Genomic DNA, 16463 nt, shown 5'->3' on the forward strand with positions numbered 1-16463 from the left:
CACCGCAGCCTCGACCTGCTGGGCTCCGGTGATCCTTCCGCCTCAGCCTTCCGAGTAGCCAGAATTACAGGCATGCGCTACCACACCCAGCTGATTTTTTGATTTATTGTGGAGATGAGGTCTCGCTGTCCAGGCGGGTCTCGAACCACGGGCTCAGGCAATCCACTCACCTCAGCCTCCCAAAGGCGCAGGATTACAGGCTGAGCCACCGAGCCCGGCTGTCTTCAGATTCTTAAAGGAGGGTCCAAGAGGGAGTAAAATAATAAGTTGTTGGTTTAGTCTTCTTTTTAATTTTTTTTTTAAAAAGTTCTGGCTTAATCCCTCTATTTCATTTTTTTGCTTTTTTTTTTTTGAGTCAGAGTCCCACTCTGCTGCCCAGGTTGGAGTACAGTGTAATGCTCTCAGACAATCTTTCTACCTCAGCCTTCCAAGTAGGAGGAACTATAGGCACATATCACCACACCCGGCTAATTTGTTTATTTATTGTAGAAATGAGGTCTCACCAAGTTGCCCAGGCTGGTCTCGAACCTGTGGGCTCAGGTAATTCTCTCACCTCAGCCTCTCAAAGTGCTGGGATTATAGGTGTGAGCTACCGTACCCGGCCACAATCTATTTCTAAGTAAGTATATCTACCAGTATGTCCCTCTATGTTCAGCCAGGTAAGAAAGCTGTCACTCTTAAAACCAGCTATTTCAGTTGCATTCTGGAAAAGCTAGTGACCCCAGAATAGCTACTTGAAGTTCCCAGTCATTCCCCTTGAATCTCTCCCCAAGTGGTTCCCCTGCAGGTCTTTTCATCCCCAGTAAATTCCCAAGAGATCCTTACCGTCAACTTCTTCCCTTTAATGTGCATAAACAAGCCAGGAGAGGCAGATGCCCTAGGACCCCCAAGCTCACTCCAGCTGACCACCTCCTCAGTCTCACAGAGTGGCTCCTCAGGCAGAAACAAGTTCAGTCACTCCAGGGAGTCTTGGACAGTGCTACTAACGCCTCCCAGCTAGAGGAGGGCAGAGAGGAAGAGAAAGTAGGGTCAGCCAGTTGCCACAGTTATCTGACCCTGTGTCCCCTGGGCATACTCTAACTTCTGTGAGGACATTTAGCCAATGAGGAGGAAGATCACAGAGCTGAAGATCCAGGCTCAGAAGACTTGGTATTCCAGAGCCATGAAGCATCAGTCTGCAATGTTTCTGGCCCCCGCTTCACAAAGAAACACTTTCCAGAAAGAAGGTATTAGGATATATGGCATTAAACTCATAAGCTCTAAAGTTTGATTGAATTCTGTAATCTTTGGCTCCTTTCCACAGAGGGTCTTGTGGGACAGTTTTCAATCCATTTCTCCCACCCTTTCTTATTTACTAGCAAGAGCAAATATTGAACAAAAAGATTCAAACCCACACAGGAACAGAGTTCACCTGAATGTGTTAGACTTTGATTATTAAGATAAATTGCCCTCAGTGAAGAAGTGACGAGCCTGGGAGTTGAGTCCTTGACAAACTAGCCTTTGAGGGAGTAATTTCCACACCTGTAAGAAAATTTATTGAACTTTACCTGGCCTAAGATGCCACTAGAACTGGCAGTGAGAAAGCCAACTGGATTTTGTTTTCCTAAGTCTGGAGAAGTGAGTGTTGACCAAGATTCTATCACCAGTCAACAGCATCTAGACAATTAAGAACTATCACTTCTCATTTTTTCCTTGGCAAAGACTCAGGCACAAGGCCAAGTTCTAGTTCCTGGAGGACTATGTTGTAAACTTTTCAGATTATCTAAGAAGGATTTCTTAATTTAAATGGATACTAGGAGAATAAAACTTATTTTCCTTGTTGCTGGTGGAATTATATGTATTTTTTTTTGTGTGTTTTTTTTTTTTTGAGTTGGAGTCTCAGTCTGTCGCCCAGACTGGAGTGCAGTGGCCACTCCCGGCCACCGCAGCCTCAACCTGCTGGACTCCAGCGATCCTTCCACCTCAGCCTTCCAAGTAGCCAGAATTACAGGCATGCGCTACCATGTCCGGCTGATTTTTTGATTTATTGTAGAGATGAGGTCTCACTGCCCAGGCGGGTCTCGAACCCGTGGGCTCAGGCAATCCACTCACCTCAGCCTCCCAAAGGTGCGGGATTACAGGCTGAGCCACCGAGCCTGGCTTATTATATGTATTGTTTACTCTGCTAAGTCGTACACTGTGGACAACTGGAGATGGGTAGGAGGGGAAAAAACAGTGCTTTATGATAGATGTATGTGTGATACAATAAAGTAGGGAATGAGGAATTGGGAAAGGGAGGAGAATAAAGTAGGAAGCCTCCAAAAAGAATAATAAATATGTCATACATCTAATACTTATTGACCCAACCTGGGCTTTTAAAATACAAGGCAGTGATGGAGAGGAACAGAAGTATCTAAAGAAGTGGCCTCTGCCCTCACTTCAAGGTTCAGGACACATGATCTGCAAGGCTGTGTGTGGACAGCAACCTGGGCCAAAGGGCAGTTTTCAGCCTTCAGAGTAGTGGCTATGGGCCAGAGGGAGTATAGGGCTCTGTGCCTGAAAGCTCTGCTGACTAAGCTCGTCCTTTAGCTGCTTTACTGGAGGGTGCAAAATGTGGGTGAGAGGTTAGGCATGGTGAAAGGGCCGGGAGAATCCCAAGGGAAGAGGGGAGAGGCTGTTTTCCAGAAGCAGCTTGAGGGCATTGAGTCATGTCTTCTCTCCTTCTCCATCCCCACTCCTCTACCATATGAAAGCAGGGACCCTGGTCATCTTTTTCACAAGAGGATTCCCAAAATCACACACGACACTCAAGCATTCACTATTGTATAAATGAATTATCAGACAGCAATGTCCAGTTGCGAAGGTGCTGGCCTGCACATATTAGGAGCATCTTTGATTTTTGGAATCCTCTATGAATGTGGAGGCTCAAGGGTGGGAAGGGTTAGAAAGAAGAAAGATGCACAGGGAAGAGGTATCAGGCACCATTAAGGTTTATACAAACTCTACAGGCATTGGCATTTCCCAATTCTCCACCCTAACTTGCAGAGGACAAAAGCACCAAGATGGATATGACCATAACATGCCACCACGAATTCATGGCAGACTTCCCTAGGCAGAAGCCAGGCAGCCACCAACAGGACTGCTATAGTGAACCCTCTCTGGGAAGCGGGCTAGATGAGCTCATGTTAGAGATCTTTCTCAACCCAGAGGCTCTACATTGAATCCATCTTCATCATCCACCCCAGCCTGGATCTTCCAGCCCAGAGCTCACTGTACCAGCTGACAAATTACAAATTATCTGTGAGATGGCCTTACATTTGCCCCTTCTCCATTCCCAAAACATATTCACAGACACAAGTCAATTTTGTCTAGAAATGTATTGACCATAATTAATCTATTAGAGTGACAAGGTAAAAACAGTTAAATTTTTTATTTTCCCTGATCTAGTAGCTTTCATTACTCTTAAAATTCCCCAAGTGTTCCTTCTCAAATTCCAAATCTTGATTGGCCACTTTGGACAGCCAACAGTTAGAGCCTATTTCTGAGCATCTCAATCACATTTCTGAGAAATTTAACTTACTGCGTACATTTTTCCCCCTCATTTCCATTCAGATAAATGACATGACTTTGCTACTAGGGCTGACATTTGCCTCCTACTGGCATTTTATCTCACAGCTCAGTTCCCTAAGACTAAAGGATCTGTAACCACAGTTAAGGACCCAACACCCAAGTTGGGAAGCAGGAACATGTGTCAATGTCATTGACTCAATAGTCCAGTGTCCTCTTCATTTGGTCCTACCTTTCCCACCTCCCCCAACCACCCTATGATAAGAAGTCTGATTTGGCATAGAAAATACATCCAGAGTATTCATGAATTTTTTTAACTGCATGACTTTCTATAAAAATGAATGTAGAATTACCCAAATTGTTATAAGGTTTTGAATAAAATGATCTAGTTGATAAGCCTAGATACAGATTTAATTATTGTAGAACAGAATATCAACCAATGAAAGTTCCAATTGGGGGAGGGTAAGAGGCAAAAAGCACAGGATTCTGGAAAGATTCACACTTCTAAATCTTGAAGACAATGAGCTATCATCAAAAGAATATTGGATTGGGAATCAGAAGACTGAGGTTCTGGCAGATGGTTTGTTTGTTTTTGTTTTAGTGCCAGTTTCCTTACCTGTCACAGGCTACATACAGTCACTCATTATGACCCTCCACCTGTTTTTACTCCAAGTCCCTTCTGTCTACTCCTGACTTTTGCTTACTCACTGCATTACCTAAAGGCCTCTCTCCACAGACACAATTCATATCATCAAGGTGCCTGATGCTTTTCTGATTCTGCTTCTGGACAGAGCAAAGACATGCGTGCAGTGATGATAAGGACCAAAAAAATGAGAGGCTATAAACCCACCTCCCTTCCATCCTACTACTGACATTAGGGCCTCTACCAGATCTGAGAGTTTTGTGCACCAGACTTAGTGGATTGCACAAAACCATTGATCCACACATCCCAAAAGTTACTATGTTCACTTGTTAGTTTTACTGAGTCTTTTTCAATTTTTTTCCTTTCAATTTTTTCATTCGGCAAACACAAAGCTCTTACTACACACATAAGAGATGCTCAGTAAATGTTAGATGAAGGGAAAATATTCAGAAATCCACACGTCACTCCAGTGCTCTAAAAAACATATATAAATCTTCATACCCCCCTTTTCCATTCTTGGCCCCACCTCTGCTCTCATGAACAGAAACTTTTGTTGTTGTTGTTGTTGTGCCAGGGTCTTACTTTATCACCCAGGCAGGTGTGCAATGGCATGATCACAGCTCACCGCAGCCTCAACCTCCTGGGCTCAGGAGATCCTGCCATCTCAGCCTCCCAAGTAGCTGAGACTACAGACGTATGCCACCATACCCAGCTAATTTTTTTTATTTTTTGTAGAGACAAGGTCTCATTATGTTGCCCAGGCTGGTCTCAACCTCCTGGGCTCAAGCAATCCTCCCGCCTCAACCTCCCAGAGTGCTGGGATTACAGGCATAAGCCACTGCATCCGGCCTCATCTGAACAAGAACTCAAGTACAGTATGACATGGCCTGTGACTAATACAAATGTCCATTCCACTAAAAGGTCATCTTTTAAGCAGGTACTAGTTCTCAGCCTAAAAATACTCTAGCGGGTCTTCAGCTTCATCTGAGGATATGCCACCGTGATCATGCCTGCTATAGAGGACACAAGACCTCCAAGTCCAATGATACCAGGATTGAACTTCCAAATCCCCAGCTGGTCCAAAGGGTTCAGGATATCACAGAAGTTCTTCACCGTGTCCAGGAACAGTGGAGGATGCCGCTTCAGAGATCGGAATAAAAGAAGGAGAAAGGATTGGAGCCATTCTGTTTCCTCATCAGCCACGCTGTACCCAACAGGATCCTGGGATGACCTCTCCCTCTTTGCCCTGTCATGTGTAACCTGTTCCATCTGCAGGGAGATTTCATAGACATCCCTCACCAGGCTCAGCAGGAGAGAATAGTAGTAGTGGCGGGCAGCCCACAGTCGCCATTTCTCTTTGTTGATGCCAGAGACGAGACCTACGCTCCTCACCCAGAGGATGGTGTCACAGATGAAACAAATTGCACGGTTCAGGTTGGCAAATGTCAGGCATAAGCGGAGGACCGGGTCAGTGATATGAATGTTCTGCTCAATTGCCTGTACAGCATGTACCACGTTGCCTAGTCTGAACCCTGCAAGTAGAATCCACAATAGTTAACAGTTACTTCATTAGTATGTAATGGGAAGGTAGAATCCCTGTATCAGGTAAGAAGTCACACTTTTTTTTTTTTTAAGTTTTTTTGTTTGTTTTTGAAACAGAGTCTTGCTTTGTTGCACAGGTTGGGATGCAGTGGTGCGATTATAACTCACTGCAGCCTCAAACTCCTGGGCTCAAGAGATCCTCCTGCCTCAGCATTGTCCCAAGTAGCTGAGACTACAAGCCCAGTTTACCATGGGATCTTTAACAGCTGGTGGTCATTTGAGGTGTAGTCTTTGCTCAGGTAAGGAGACTTTACAATATGTTAAGGACACCTAAGTTGATCCTGGAAGGCACAAAATACAATGATTCTTTACATTTATCCCCTCCATTACAGTGAACACCTTAATTACAGTGAACACCTTAACACTGACTTACAGCATACTCCAGGCAAGGTCAATCATGAGTACGGGCTGACATTTGAATATTACCAGCTATACTTCTCTAGAAGGAAGATACTATGACAACATGAACTCTAGATGCAACATTCTCTTGGAGAGTCTGATACATTTTATTTACTTTCCAGAGAAAAGATTGCCTTAAAAAAACCCACCATTATCACTCTGCCATTTCTCTGGTCCAACCCCTCTTTGGCAACCTACTGTCAAGAAAACAAAGTAGAGATGAGAGGATTTAACAGATAGGACAATTAATAATATTGTCACATGTAGCTTCTAGTTGAATTAAATCAACCTTTACAATGGCATGTGCTTATGTAAACATGTAATTCAGTTATGTAAGCATATAATTCACAATGCATCAATCAACAAGTACTTACTGAGCACCTTCTGAGAAAGAGTTATAGTCCTAAACATTATGGAAGATACATAAGAAGTACTTTTCCTTAAAGGACTATATGTTAGACTTAGCAAGTGCTTAGAAATAGTGACTCTCAGAAACAAGATTTCAGAAGAATGGTACTATTTTATCAAGAATAATACACAAGGCAGTATATGTATGACTGTTCCAGTATATGGATTCTGGGCTTCGGTTCTGACTCTTGCACTAACTGGCTGAACAACCTTGGAGAAGTCCCTTTGGGACTTAGAGAGTAGTGACCTCTAAAAGACCTTTGAGGTTCAACATTCTAAAGAACCTAAGATAGAATTTCTGATCTCAGCCTTCAAAGTCATCCAGAAAAGCTCGCTACACCCTTCCCATCCCTCTGGTTGACAACTTAAGTCTTCTCTTTGTCAAAATAGTTTCTTAGTTGATCCTCCAGTACAATGGTTTGCTCATAACACCTCTGAGCCATTACTAGAAGAAACTGCCCTTCAAGAACTCTTGCTTTAAAAAAAATTAACTAAATTAACAAAAGAACTCTTGCTTTCCTTCTCCATAACCACATCTCAAGTTCCACCTCTTCCAAAACACCTTTCTTTTCCTCTATGACAGCCAATACATTTGGCACTAAATGTCCTATCATTACTTAAAGCATCTTATTTCTCTCATAATGCTCAGTTCTGTACCTATAAGGAGTGGATGCTCAAAAACAACTGATCAATGTGTGATATTCTACATTCCATTCTAACGCCTCTGCTAACCAACCTACTATAGCAACACCTTGTTCTCATCAAACAAGGAGTCAAACAAGCAATTGCTCTGAGAAGTATGGAATTCCCTGGTATAGTTTGTTATTAGAATGAATTAAATGAGCACAAAACACTGACTTCACTTTTTGCCTTTAACATGAAACCACCCCACAAATGGTCTACAAAATGTATCTATCCATATCCTCTAGCAATCCTCAAGAGAACAGAAAAAGGCAGGTGGTCAGGATATAACTATTCTGCTCTTCTTTAGAAGCTCATGTCAGGGACTGCCAAAACATTTTTTAACCTTTACTTCTAAGAACTAAAAAGTGACACATTGTATTTCCCATTGGTTATGACTAGCGGAAAAATATGGTGTCACACCAAATATAAACATAAGAGGGTGTTTATGAATGGTCTTCTCTGCCATGCAGACAGTCTTATTAGTCAATTTTGTCAATAAACTAGACTGACTAGAAATCAATGCCCTGGAAAGTACTTTGTGAAAAAAAGCCTGAAGATTCTAAACCAGGAGCCTCTGTCCCTCAAGAAACAGGGTACTTACATTTACGGCCAGTGCTCACACTGGACTCCAGTTTCTTGAGCTTCATTACCACCTTCTCTTTGCCAGCTTTAGGCTCTAACAAATATCTAAGCAACATGCATGTGTATTGAGTGGCTCTGAAATGGAAAAAAAACATGAGGAGAATGATTTACAGACTAAGTAAAACTTAATTCATGAAGTAAGGAAATAGAAACATCATGCTAACAGCAAAGCTTACAAGACAATTTCTCATGCAGTAGCTCCTACAATGGCAAAATTCTGCAACAGCCGTTCATGCCACAGGTGGCCCAAAGGGAAGAACACCGGATGGAAATGCAACATAAAGGGAATGAAAGAGACTCTGTAACAATGTAGTGCACAGCTCCCCAAAAGGCCTTTTGCTGGCAGGGAGAAATGGATGGAGTGAAAGTGGAAAAATGTACAAAAATCTCCCTCCTGTTAAGTCTGCAAAGATCCATCATTTTTATCTTCCCAGTGTAGAATGATTTTCAGATCTAAAATGAACTTTTCTACCATGTAGTTAACCCACTGCTTATGTGAAAGGACACAAACTCAAGCCAGAACCAAATGAAAGTCCATTGTTTGATCACTGTTTAATTTTTTGCAAAATAAAAGACTAAATATGCACCAGTATACAAATTAGTATGTTTTTATATTTGTCTTTCAAAACTAATTACTACTTTATAGAAAACCCAGGCAGAATCCTATTTAATAATACTATATATTCAATAAAATGACTACTGCTATGCTTGCAAATAACAATTTTTTACTGATAAAAATATAACACATGGTAAATTTTATGTACACAAACATTCAAATGCACTTGGTAGTCCACTTAATAAAATAGGTGCCTGGTTCCTACTCTCCTGTAACTGCATTTGAATCCCTTTATGCTATAAATATTACTCTCAGTAAAAATGTGGCACATTTTCTGAAATGGAGAATTTGTTATTAGGGATTTAGTAAAAAGAGAAGACAGGGATCATAAACAATTTCTCTCTCTCTCTCTAAGCGTGCTTCCTGATTAGTGGGCTGGTCATGGTCATGTCAATGAACCTCTCTCAGATTTGGTTTAATAACAGGGGTCAACCCAAAAACAAGGCTTTATTTTATGAATGCCAGTTTGGTCACAGAGGCTACATAGATCATCAAGGAGAATGGGAAATGAATGCTAGAGATCTCAGATCTTGCAGAGTAAGTATATCCTAAACAATTATTTTATTAACCAATCTCTTTGATAAACCTTGTGGCCAACATTCTGAGTACACTGGAGTTATAGGTTTCTGTTTTAATGAAGCCTGTATATAATGCAACCACTTAAACAAATATGATCAAACTGGAAAGACAGTATGGCTTGGTAATTAAGAAGTAGGCACTGGTGGCCAGGTGCGATGGCTCATATCTGCAATCCCCACACTTTGGGAGGCCAAGAATGGAGGATTGCTTAAGCTCAAGAGCTAGAGACCAGCCTGGGCAACATAGGGAGACTTCATCTCTACAATAATAATTATTAGCCAGATGTGGTGGCTCACACCTGTAGTCTCACCTACTGGCAAGGCTGAGGCAGAAGGATCACCTGAGCCCAGGAAGTGGAGGCAGCAGTAAGTCCTGATTGTGCCACTCCACTCCAGCCTGGGCAACAGTGAGATCCAGCCTCCAAAAAAAAAAAGTGGGCACTGGAGTCAACTGTGTGGATCTGAATTTCTACCACTTGGTACCTATTAAACCTACTTCTGTCAGTTTCCCCATCTGTGAAATGGGGGGAGGGGTTATTTTGAGCATCTTCCTCCTAGGAGATGAGTTACATAGAGTATGATGAGGGTTAAATAAGTTAATAGTTGTAAAACACGGAAAACAATACCTGGCGTAAAAGTCAGCTTCCAAAAGTCTCATTAACTAGACTATTCTTACTGGCCTGTTTGTTTTAGCACTTGTACACCCAGAAGAGCATAAAGAGCTGTTAAGTAAACTGCAACTGTAATCTAGTTTTTATTAAGCAAGAACCGACCGAATCTCTAAAAGAAATATCATGAATCAGTAACTTATTAGTATCAAAAATACTCTGATGCTTTCCCTCGCATGGCAGGAGCAGTTCATTCTTTCTGAGAATCTCCTTACTATATTCTACACTTCACGAAACGATATCTCAATGAGATACTGGGCAGTCATGGACGATAAACTAGAGTTCTCTCTCCGCAAGCATTTCAAGGAGTATTTGAAAACCCAACCAGTAGTTTGCTTCCCTAGTCACAAACGCTAACCCAAAGGTTCTCTTTAAAAGAGATTCCTCGGAAGAACGCTGAGAGGGGAGAACCCAGTGTGTCTCTGCCAAATTAGGAGGGGAGGGGCATTTGTCAGCCGGTGTCACACATCAATGGTCCCAAAGGGCTGGGGTGCCGGGCACGGGGCTTCGTGCAAGTGGCTCGGGACGCGGGGGCGACCGGCCCACTCCATTGAATTTAGGGGGAGGGGGGGCTCGAGGACCAAACTCCCTCCGTGGGAGCTGGCAGGGCCCTTCCTGCTCCGATCTACGAGGCTATCACCTCCTTCGCGGGGTGCCAGAGAACGGGGACTCGAGTCCCGGGTCAGGGCGAAAAAGGCGTGGAGGCCGCTAGCACCTGACTCACCTGAAGAGTCGGTCCCGACCCTGGGTCTGATTGGTGAAGCGAGTGAAGGCGTCCATGGCGCTCAGCCCAAGGCCACGAGTCGCACAGAGCTCAGTTGTGGGTCCTCTGGGACGTCGCCGGGTCCCCAGGGAAGGGTTGGTTCCCCGGCATCTGCCGAGTGGGAGGAGCCGAGTCTCTCCGCCCCCGTAGGGGCGGGCGCACCTTCCGAAGAGCGACTTAGCGGGCTTCCGGTCTATACCGGAAGTGGTGGTTACCAAGGCGACGCCAAAGCCGCCGGCGCAGGTGAGCAGAACTTCTGGTCTTACCTTTGGGTGCCGTGGCTTTCCTTGTGTCCCAGGACTCCTCTTTACCTGTAGGGTCTCCTAGAGGATAGCACGAGGGGGCCCGTCTCCCCAGCCTCAGGCGTTCCTGGAAGCCCCGCGCGGCCCCGCAGACCTCGGATTCCCAGGAACCCAGGGTGAAATCCCGAATGGGCTCTCCAGTCCGAGACATTGCTTGGGGACCCCGGGGCCTAATCGTTTCCCAGCGTCGTTCCTCAGTTTCACTTGAGTTACACCAGCTCCAGGTCTCCTGAAAGAAGTGGCTAGGGCAGAAATAAGCCAATATATGGTGTGTATTCCTAGCACGAGAGTCGGGTAGATTGAGAGCATTTTCTGTTAGGATTATTGAACACTGAAGAAAATTGTTACCTACAGAATCCTACAAAGGTCAGCATGAATAAAGTGGAGGCAAAAATAGATTATAATGAAATTGCACCACGGAACATTCATTCTCTGGGGTTCAAGCTCCACCCATTCCATGGTAGTAATTTTATAAAATATACCCCCTTATAACTGCAAAATAAGGTCAACTACTTTTGTAATCTTTATTCCCTTGGTCAGGCCCGTTGCTTACATTTGCAGGCCAGGGGTAAAAATACAATGGAGTCTCACGTGCCATATGTTTAAATATGGGAAAGTTATAAATCAAGCAAAATTTGTTGGCCGAGTATGGTAGCTTACACCTGTAATCCCAACACTTTGGGAGGCTGAAACAGGAGGGTGGCTTGAAGCCAGGGCAATACAGAGAGGCTCAGTACAAAAAATGAAAATATTAGCTGGATGTAGTGGCACACCCCTGTAGTCTTAGCTACTTGGAAGACTGAGGCAGTAGGATCCCTTGAGTCCAGGAGTTCAAAGTTGTAGTGAGCTGTGATCACACCACTGCACTCCAGCTTGGGTGACAGAGCGAGACCCTATCTCTGTCTCTGTCTCTTTCTCTGTCTGTCTCTGTCATACACACACACACAAAATGGAGAAAGTATACTTTCATGTTCTAGAAGGCCAGGTGCATTTTCAAAATTCTCTGACTTCCTGGAATACCTGGAAACACAGCTGAAATGTTGTAACACGGTAACCCTAAATCTGAGAGGGTTTGTGCATAATGTTTACCTATTCTAAAGAAGTCACCCCAAGGCCCAGCAGGTAGAGACATTGGTTTATTAAACTTAATGTTAATGGAGGCACTCATGACCCAGGTCAGTGAAGAATCAGAAACCGCACCTCAGGGGCAGCACAGCAAACAGTTTTATAGACAAGCAAGTCAATTAGTCAAATTCCTATCCCATGTTTACAATTACATTGATTAGGCTGACAACTACATCCTTTTCAGCTTTATTGGGTCACCTGTATCCCATGACTCATTACTGGGAATATGTATACCCTTCAGGGACTAGCCTTGGCCAGAGGCCGCTCCTAAGGGAAGAGGCAGGGGAAACAGTCCCTATACCCCACAAATATAGTCGTGTGGGGAGAACTGGCCCCAATCTTTTCGCACTTTCCTTTCTTTTCTGGTTTCTGGCTCCCACCTACATCCCTGCAAGTTCTGCATACAATATATGGCTATTCCAAGCCACACCCAAGTTCTGCCCATAGTCCTGCAAATAGCCACACTGTGACCACCTTTAAGGTCTAGGGGTGCTCACATTAGCAGCTGGGTCTGCTTTCAGGAGAAAGCTGGGAAAGGCTATTGCAGGCCTGGACATCATTTGGGCAGTAGATTCTAGGGGTATAGGGACCCTAAACATAGTCCAGACTCTAGAAGAGGGAAACTAGGCCTTGGGTGAGTATTTGCTCCTTGGCCCCAGGGATTACTCATTCTTTGCAGAGGAAAGTGCCTGGAAGAGAGCCAGAAGTGTTCTCTAAGTGCATGGCACAGGACAGGACAAACTGCAAGCAATATGAATGTATTGAGTACTGGCCATATGCCACCACTGTGCTAAGCTCTAGGCCTTGGGTAGTAGGCTAATAAGGGACACAGTAAACAGATAACTGCGACACAGTGATGTTAGATGATAGAGATGGGCACAGGGTGCATCTAAACACAGATTTATATCATCTGTTTTTTAATACCTATAATTCTGCCTTTGTCATAATACATAAATTGAATCCTATAGTATGTAGCTTTTTCTATTTGACTTCTTTCACCTAGCATAATGCATTTGAGTTTTTATCAATGTTATGCATATCAGATAGTTTGTAATATCCTATTGTTATATTGTATTTTTTATTCTAGAATGTGGAGGTATCAGTTCATTATCCATTCACTCACTGAAGTTCATTTGTGTTGCCTTCAGTTTGTGGCGATTATAAATAAAGCTGCTGTAAATATTTAAGTACAGGTTTTCATATGAAAAGTAAGTTTTTATTTTCCTCGTGTAGTACATAGGAGTGTGATTGCCGAAACATGGTATGTTTAACTTTGTAAGAACCTGCCAAACTATTTTCCAAAGTGGCTGTACTATTTCATAGTCCCATTTACAATGTGAGATAATTTATCTATTTGCCTGTTAATAGTCATTTGGGCTATTTCTACTTTGGGGCCCTACAAATAAAGCTGTAATATGCCTATTTGTGTTCAAGTCCTTGTATGGACATGTTTTCAGTTCCCTCCAGTCACTTCTAGGGGTGGAAAGACTGGATATTATAGTAGGTGTGTGTTAACTGCAGTGGGCAGGCCTACGCAAACCCACCCCCAAAAGTCCAAGGAAACTGAGAGGCCAAAGAAAGAGGCTGACATATTCAGTTTCTCAGAAACCTTTGATAGGGACTTACAGACAAAAGCCATGTTTCTATTTCGTCAGTTGTGAGACAAGATGGTGGATCCCTACGCCATTACCTTCCAGATCCAGGGCTTAGATATCATAGGGAAAGGGTAGACAGCACATGCTTCAGAAGGACAGTGTAGGACAATTGCTTAAGGGCAGTATTATGTAAGTATGATAACATCAAAGTTGTTTTGACCTGAGGTAGGATTTATGGTGAGTACTTGATCTTACAGTGGATAAACTGAAAATCTTAGAGATCTTTCTGGAACTGAGGTTAATGTGAAATCAACATGGCGGATTAGTGGTCATGATGGAGTTGCTTTGGTGTCCATATCAATGTTTTAAGAAATTGCAAACTTTTCCAAACTGGTTCTACAATTTTGGTTTCCTAACTGCCATGTATGAATTTTCCTGTTCTACATCCTCAACAACAGTTGGTATATTCTTTTTAACCTTAGTCATTCAATACAGATATTTCATGATTTTAATTTGCATCTCACTATTGGTCATCTTTTTGAGACTGTTTGCCATCTGTATATCTTCATTGGTTAGGTATTTGTACAAATCTTTTGCCTGTCAAAAAATTGTATTATTTATTACCAAATTTTGAAAGCCTTTAAAATACTCTAAACACAAGTACTTTATAAGATAAATGACTTGCGAAATTTTTTCCCAGTCCCAGGATTACCTTTTATTCTCTTATCAATGTCTTCTGAAGAGCATATTTTTATTTCTGAAAAGGCTTAAATGACCAATTTGGTTTTTTTAGTTTGTGCTTTAATGTCATATCTAGGAAATCTTTGTCTAAATGAAGATTGCAAAGGTCTTCACTTATGTTTTCTTCTGGAATTTTTATAGTTTTAAGTTTTACTTTTAGGTCTATGATCCACTTTGAATTAATTTTTGCATATGAGAGTTCTTTCTTTCCAACATGGATATCTAATTGTTCCAGCATTATTTGTTGAAAATACTTCCTTTTTCCACTGAATTGTCTTTGCACCCTTGTCAAAAATAAGCTCTTCATATATGTGTGCATCTAATTCTGGACTCTCTATTCCATTTTATGGATCTATTTGTGGTTTTTTTTTATACTGATACCACAGTCTTGATTATTATGACTTTATAGTAAGTCTTGAGATTAGATAATGTTAGTCCTTCAATTCTGTTCTTTTTCTAAGTTATTTTGGCTATTCTAGGTATATTGTATTTCCATATGAATTGCTAAATTAGGTTCTTTTTTCTTTAAAAAAAGTCAGCTGTGATTATCATAGGATTGTACTGAATTTATAGGTCAATTTGAAGAGGATTCACATTTTAACAAAATTGAGTTTTCCAACTTATGATATAGGTATCTCTCTCCATTTATTTAGGTCTTCTATAATTTCTCTCAGCAATATTTTTTAAAATTTATTTTATTTATTTATTTATTTATTTTCCGAGTTGGAGTCTCACTCGGTCGCCCAGACTGGAGTGCAGCGGCCGCTCCCGGCCACCGCAGCCTCGCCTGCTGGGATCCAGCGATCCTTCCGCCTCAGCCTTCCGAGTAGCCGGAATTACAGGCATGCGCTACCACGTCCGGCTGATTTTTTGATTTATTGTAGAGATGAGGTCTCGCTGCCCAGGCGGGTCTCAAACCCGCAGGCTCAGGCAAACCACTCACCTCAGCCTCCCAAAGGCGCGGGATTACAGGCTGAGCCACCGAGCCCGGCCAGCGATATTTTATAGTTTTCAGTGTACAGGTTTGCTTTTTTTTTCTTAGATACATGGTCTTGATCTGTTGCCCAGGCTGAAGTGCAGTGGCTGGATCATGGCTCACTGTAGCTTCAAACTCCTGGGCTCAAACAGTCCTCCCTCCTCAGCTTCCTGTGTTGCTGAGACTACAGGCACAAGCCACAGCACCTGACCAGTATATGGGTCTCACACATCTTTTGTCAGATTTCTCCTTAAGTATTTCATGATTTTGGTGCTGTTGTAAGTGGTATTTTTTATTTAAATTTTTGATTGTTTTTGCCAGTACATATACAATCAATTTTTGTATATTGAACTTATATCCTACAACCTTGCTAACCTCATTGATTAGTTCTAGAAAATGTTTCCATAGAGTCCATCAGATTTCCTATATATTATGAGCGTATCATCTGGAAATAAAGACAGCTTTATATTTCCTTTCCGCCAATGAAACGATTCTATCACCTCAGAAAAACTCCCTCACCTGTCTTTTTGTTTTTGTTTTTGTTTTGAGTTGGAGTCTTACTCTGTCGCCCAGACTGGAGTGCAGTGGCTGCTCCCGGCCACCGCAGCCTCGACCTGCTGGGCTCCGGCGATCCTTCCGCCTCAGCCTTCCAAGTAGCTGGAACTACAGGCGCACGCTACCACGCCCGGCTAATTTTTGATTTATTGTAGAGATGAGGTCTCGCCAAGTTGCCCAGGCGGGTCTCGAACTCACGGGCTCAGGCAATCCACTCACCTCGGCCTCCCAAAGTGCTGGGATTACAGGCTGAGCTACCGAGCCTGGCCTGTGCTGTCTTTTTGAAGCACCCTCCCCCATTTATAACTCCTGGCAACCGCTGATATGTTTTCCATTACTCTCTGTATTTCTTGAGAATGCTATATAAATGGAATCATATTGCATGTAAATTTTGAGGCTGGTTTCTTTCAGTCATCATAATGTCTTGGAGATTCATCCATGTTATGTGTATCAGTAGTATTTTTCTTGTTATTACTGAGTAGCGTCCCATTATATAGATATGCCAGTTTGTTTACATTATCAAAAATTAAACATTATCCATTCACTTGTTTCCTATTTTTGGCACTTATAAATAGAGCTGCCATAAACTTATTGTGTATAGGCTTTTTTTTTTTTTTTGA

The 16463-nt window shown here is 42.5% G+C and overlaps 2 protein-coding genes across 5 annotated transcripts in view; both read right to left on the reverse strand.

The window, feature by feature from the left end:
- The window catches only part of PLIN1 (perilipin 1), a 13885-nt gene extending 12909 nt beyond the window's left edge, over nt 1–976 (reverse strand). Inside the window, exon 1 of the mRNA XM_008070632.1 lies at nt 826–976. The gene's annotated coding sequence lies outside the window, so the exon portion shown is untranslated. The remainder of the gene's footprint in view (nt 1–825) is intronic.
- A 4008-nt stretch (nt 977–4984) lies between these two features.
- Nucleotides 4985–10715, reverse strand: PEX11A (peroxisomal biogenesis factor 11 alpha). Of its 4 annotated transcripts, none has more exons than XM_008070622.2 (3): nt 10511–10709; nt 7884–7999; nt 4985–5721 (listed from the first exon to the last, which is right to left on the reverse strand). In XM_008070622.2, the coding sequence occupies exons 1-3, from the start codon at nt 10564–10566 to the stop codon at nt 5153–5155; spliced, it is 741 nt and encodes a 246-aa protein (XP_008068813.1). In that variant the 5' UTR covers nt 10567–10709; the 3' UTR covers nt 4985–5152. The 4 variants fall into 4 exon arrangements, with proteins under 4 accessions (XP_008068813.1, XP_008068814.1, XP_021574512.1 ...); XM_008070623.2 differs by having other exon boundaries at nt 4985–5628; nt 10511–10664; XM_021718837.1 differs by lacking the exon at nt 7884–7999 and having other exon boundaries at nt 10511–10715.
- Between the last annotated feature and the right edge of the window lie 5748 nt (nt 10716–16463).

Source organism: Carlito syrichta, unplaced genomic scaffold (assembly GCF_000164805.1).
Source record: "Carlito syrichta isolate Samal-C Ts95f unplaced genomic scaffold, Tarsius_syrichta-2.0.1 Scaffold313872, whole genome shotgun sequence".
Lineage (NCBI taxonomy): Eukaryota > Metazoa > Chordata > Mammalia > Primates > Tarsiidae > Carlito > Carlito syrichta.

What these genes read in the sequence shown, in the direction of transcription:
- PEX11A (XM_008070622.2), bottom strand. Translation starts at nt 10,566, where the DNA reads ATGGACGCCTTCACTCGCTTCACCAATCAGACCCAGGGTCGGGACCGA. An exon ending in GGTCGGGACCGACTCTTCAG is followed by an intron (nt 8,000 to 10,510) that starts GTGAGTCAGGTG and finishes TTTCCATTTCAG; the next exon opens with AGCCACTCAATACACATGCA. An exon ending in TGTGAGCACTGGCCGTAAAT is followed by an intron (nt 5,722 to 7,883) that starts GTAAGTACCCTG and finishes TTCTACTTGCAG; the next exon opens with GGTTCAGACTAGGCAACGTG.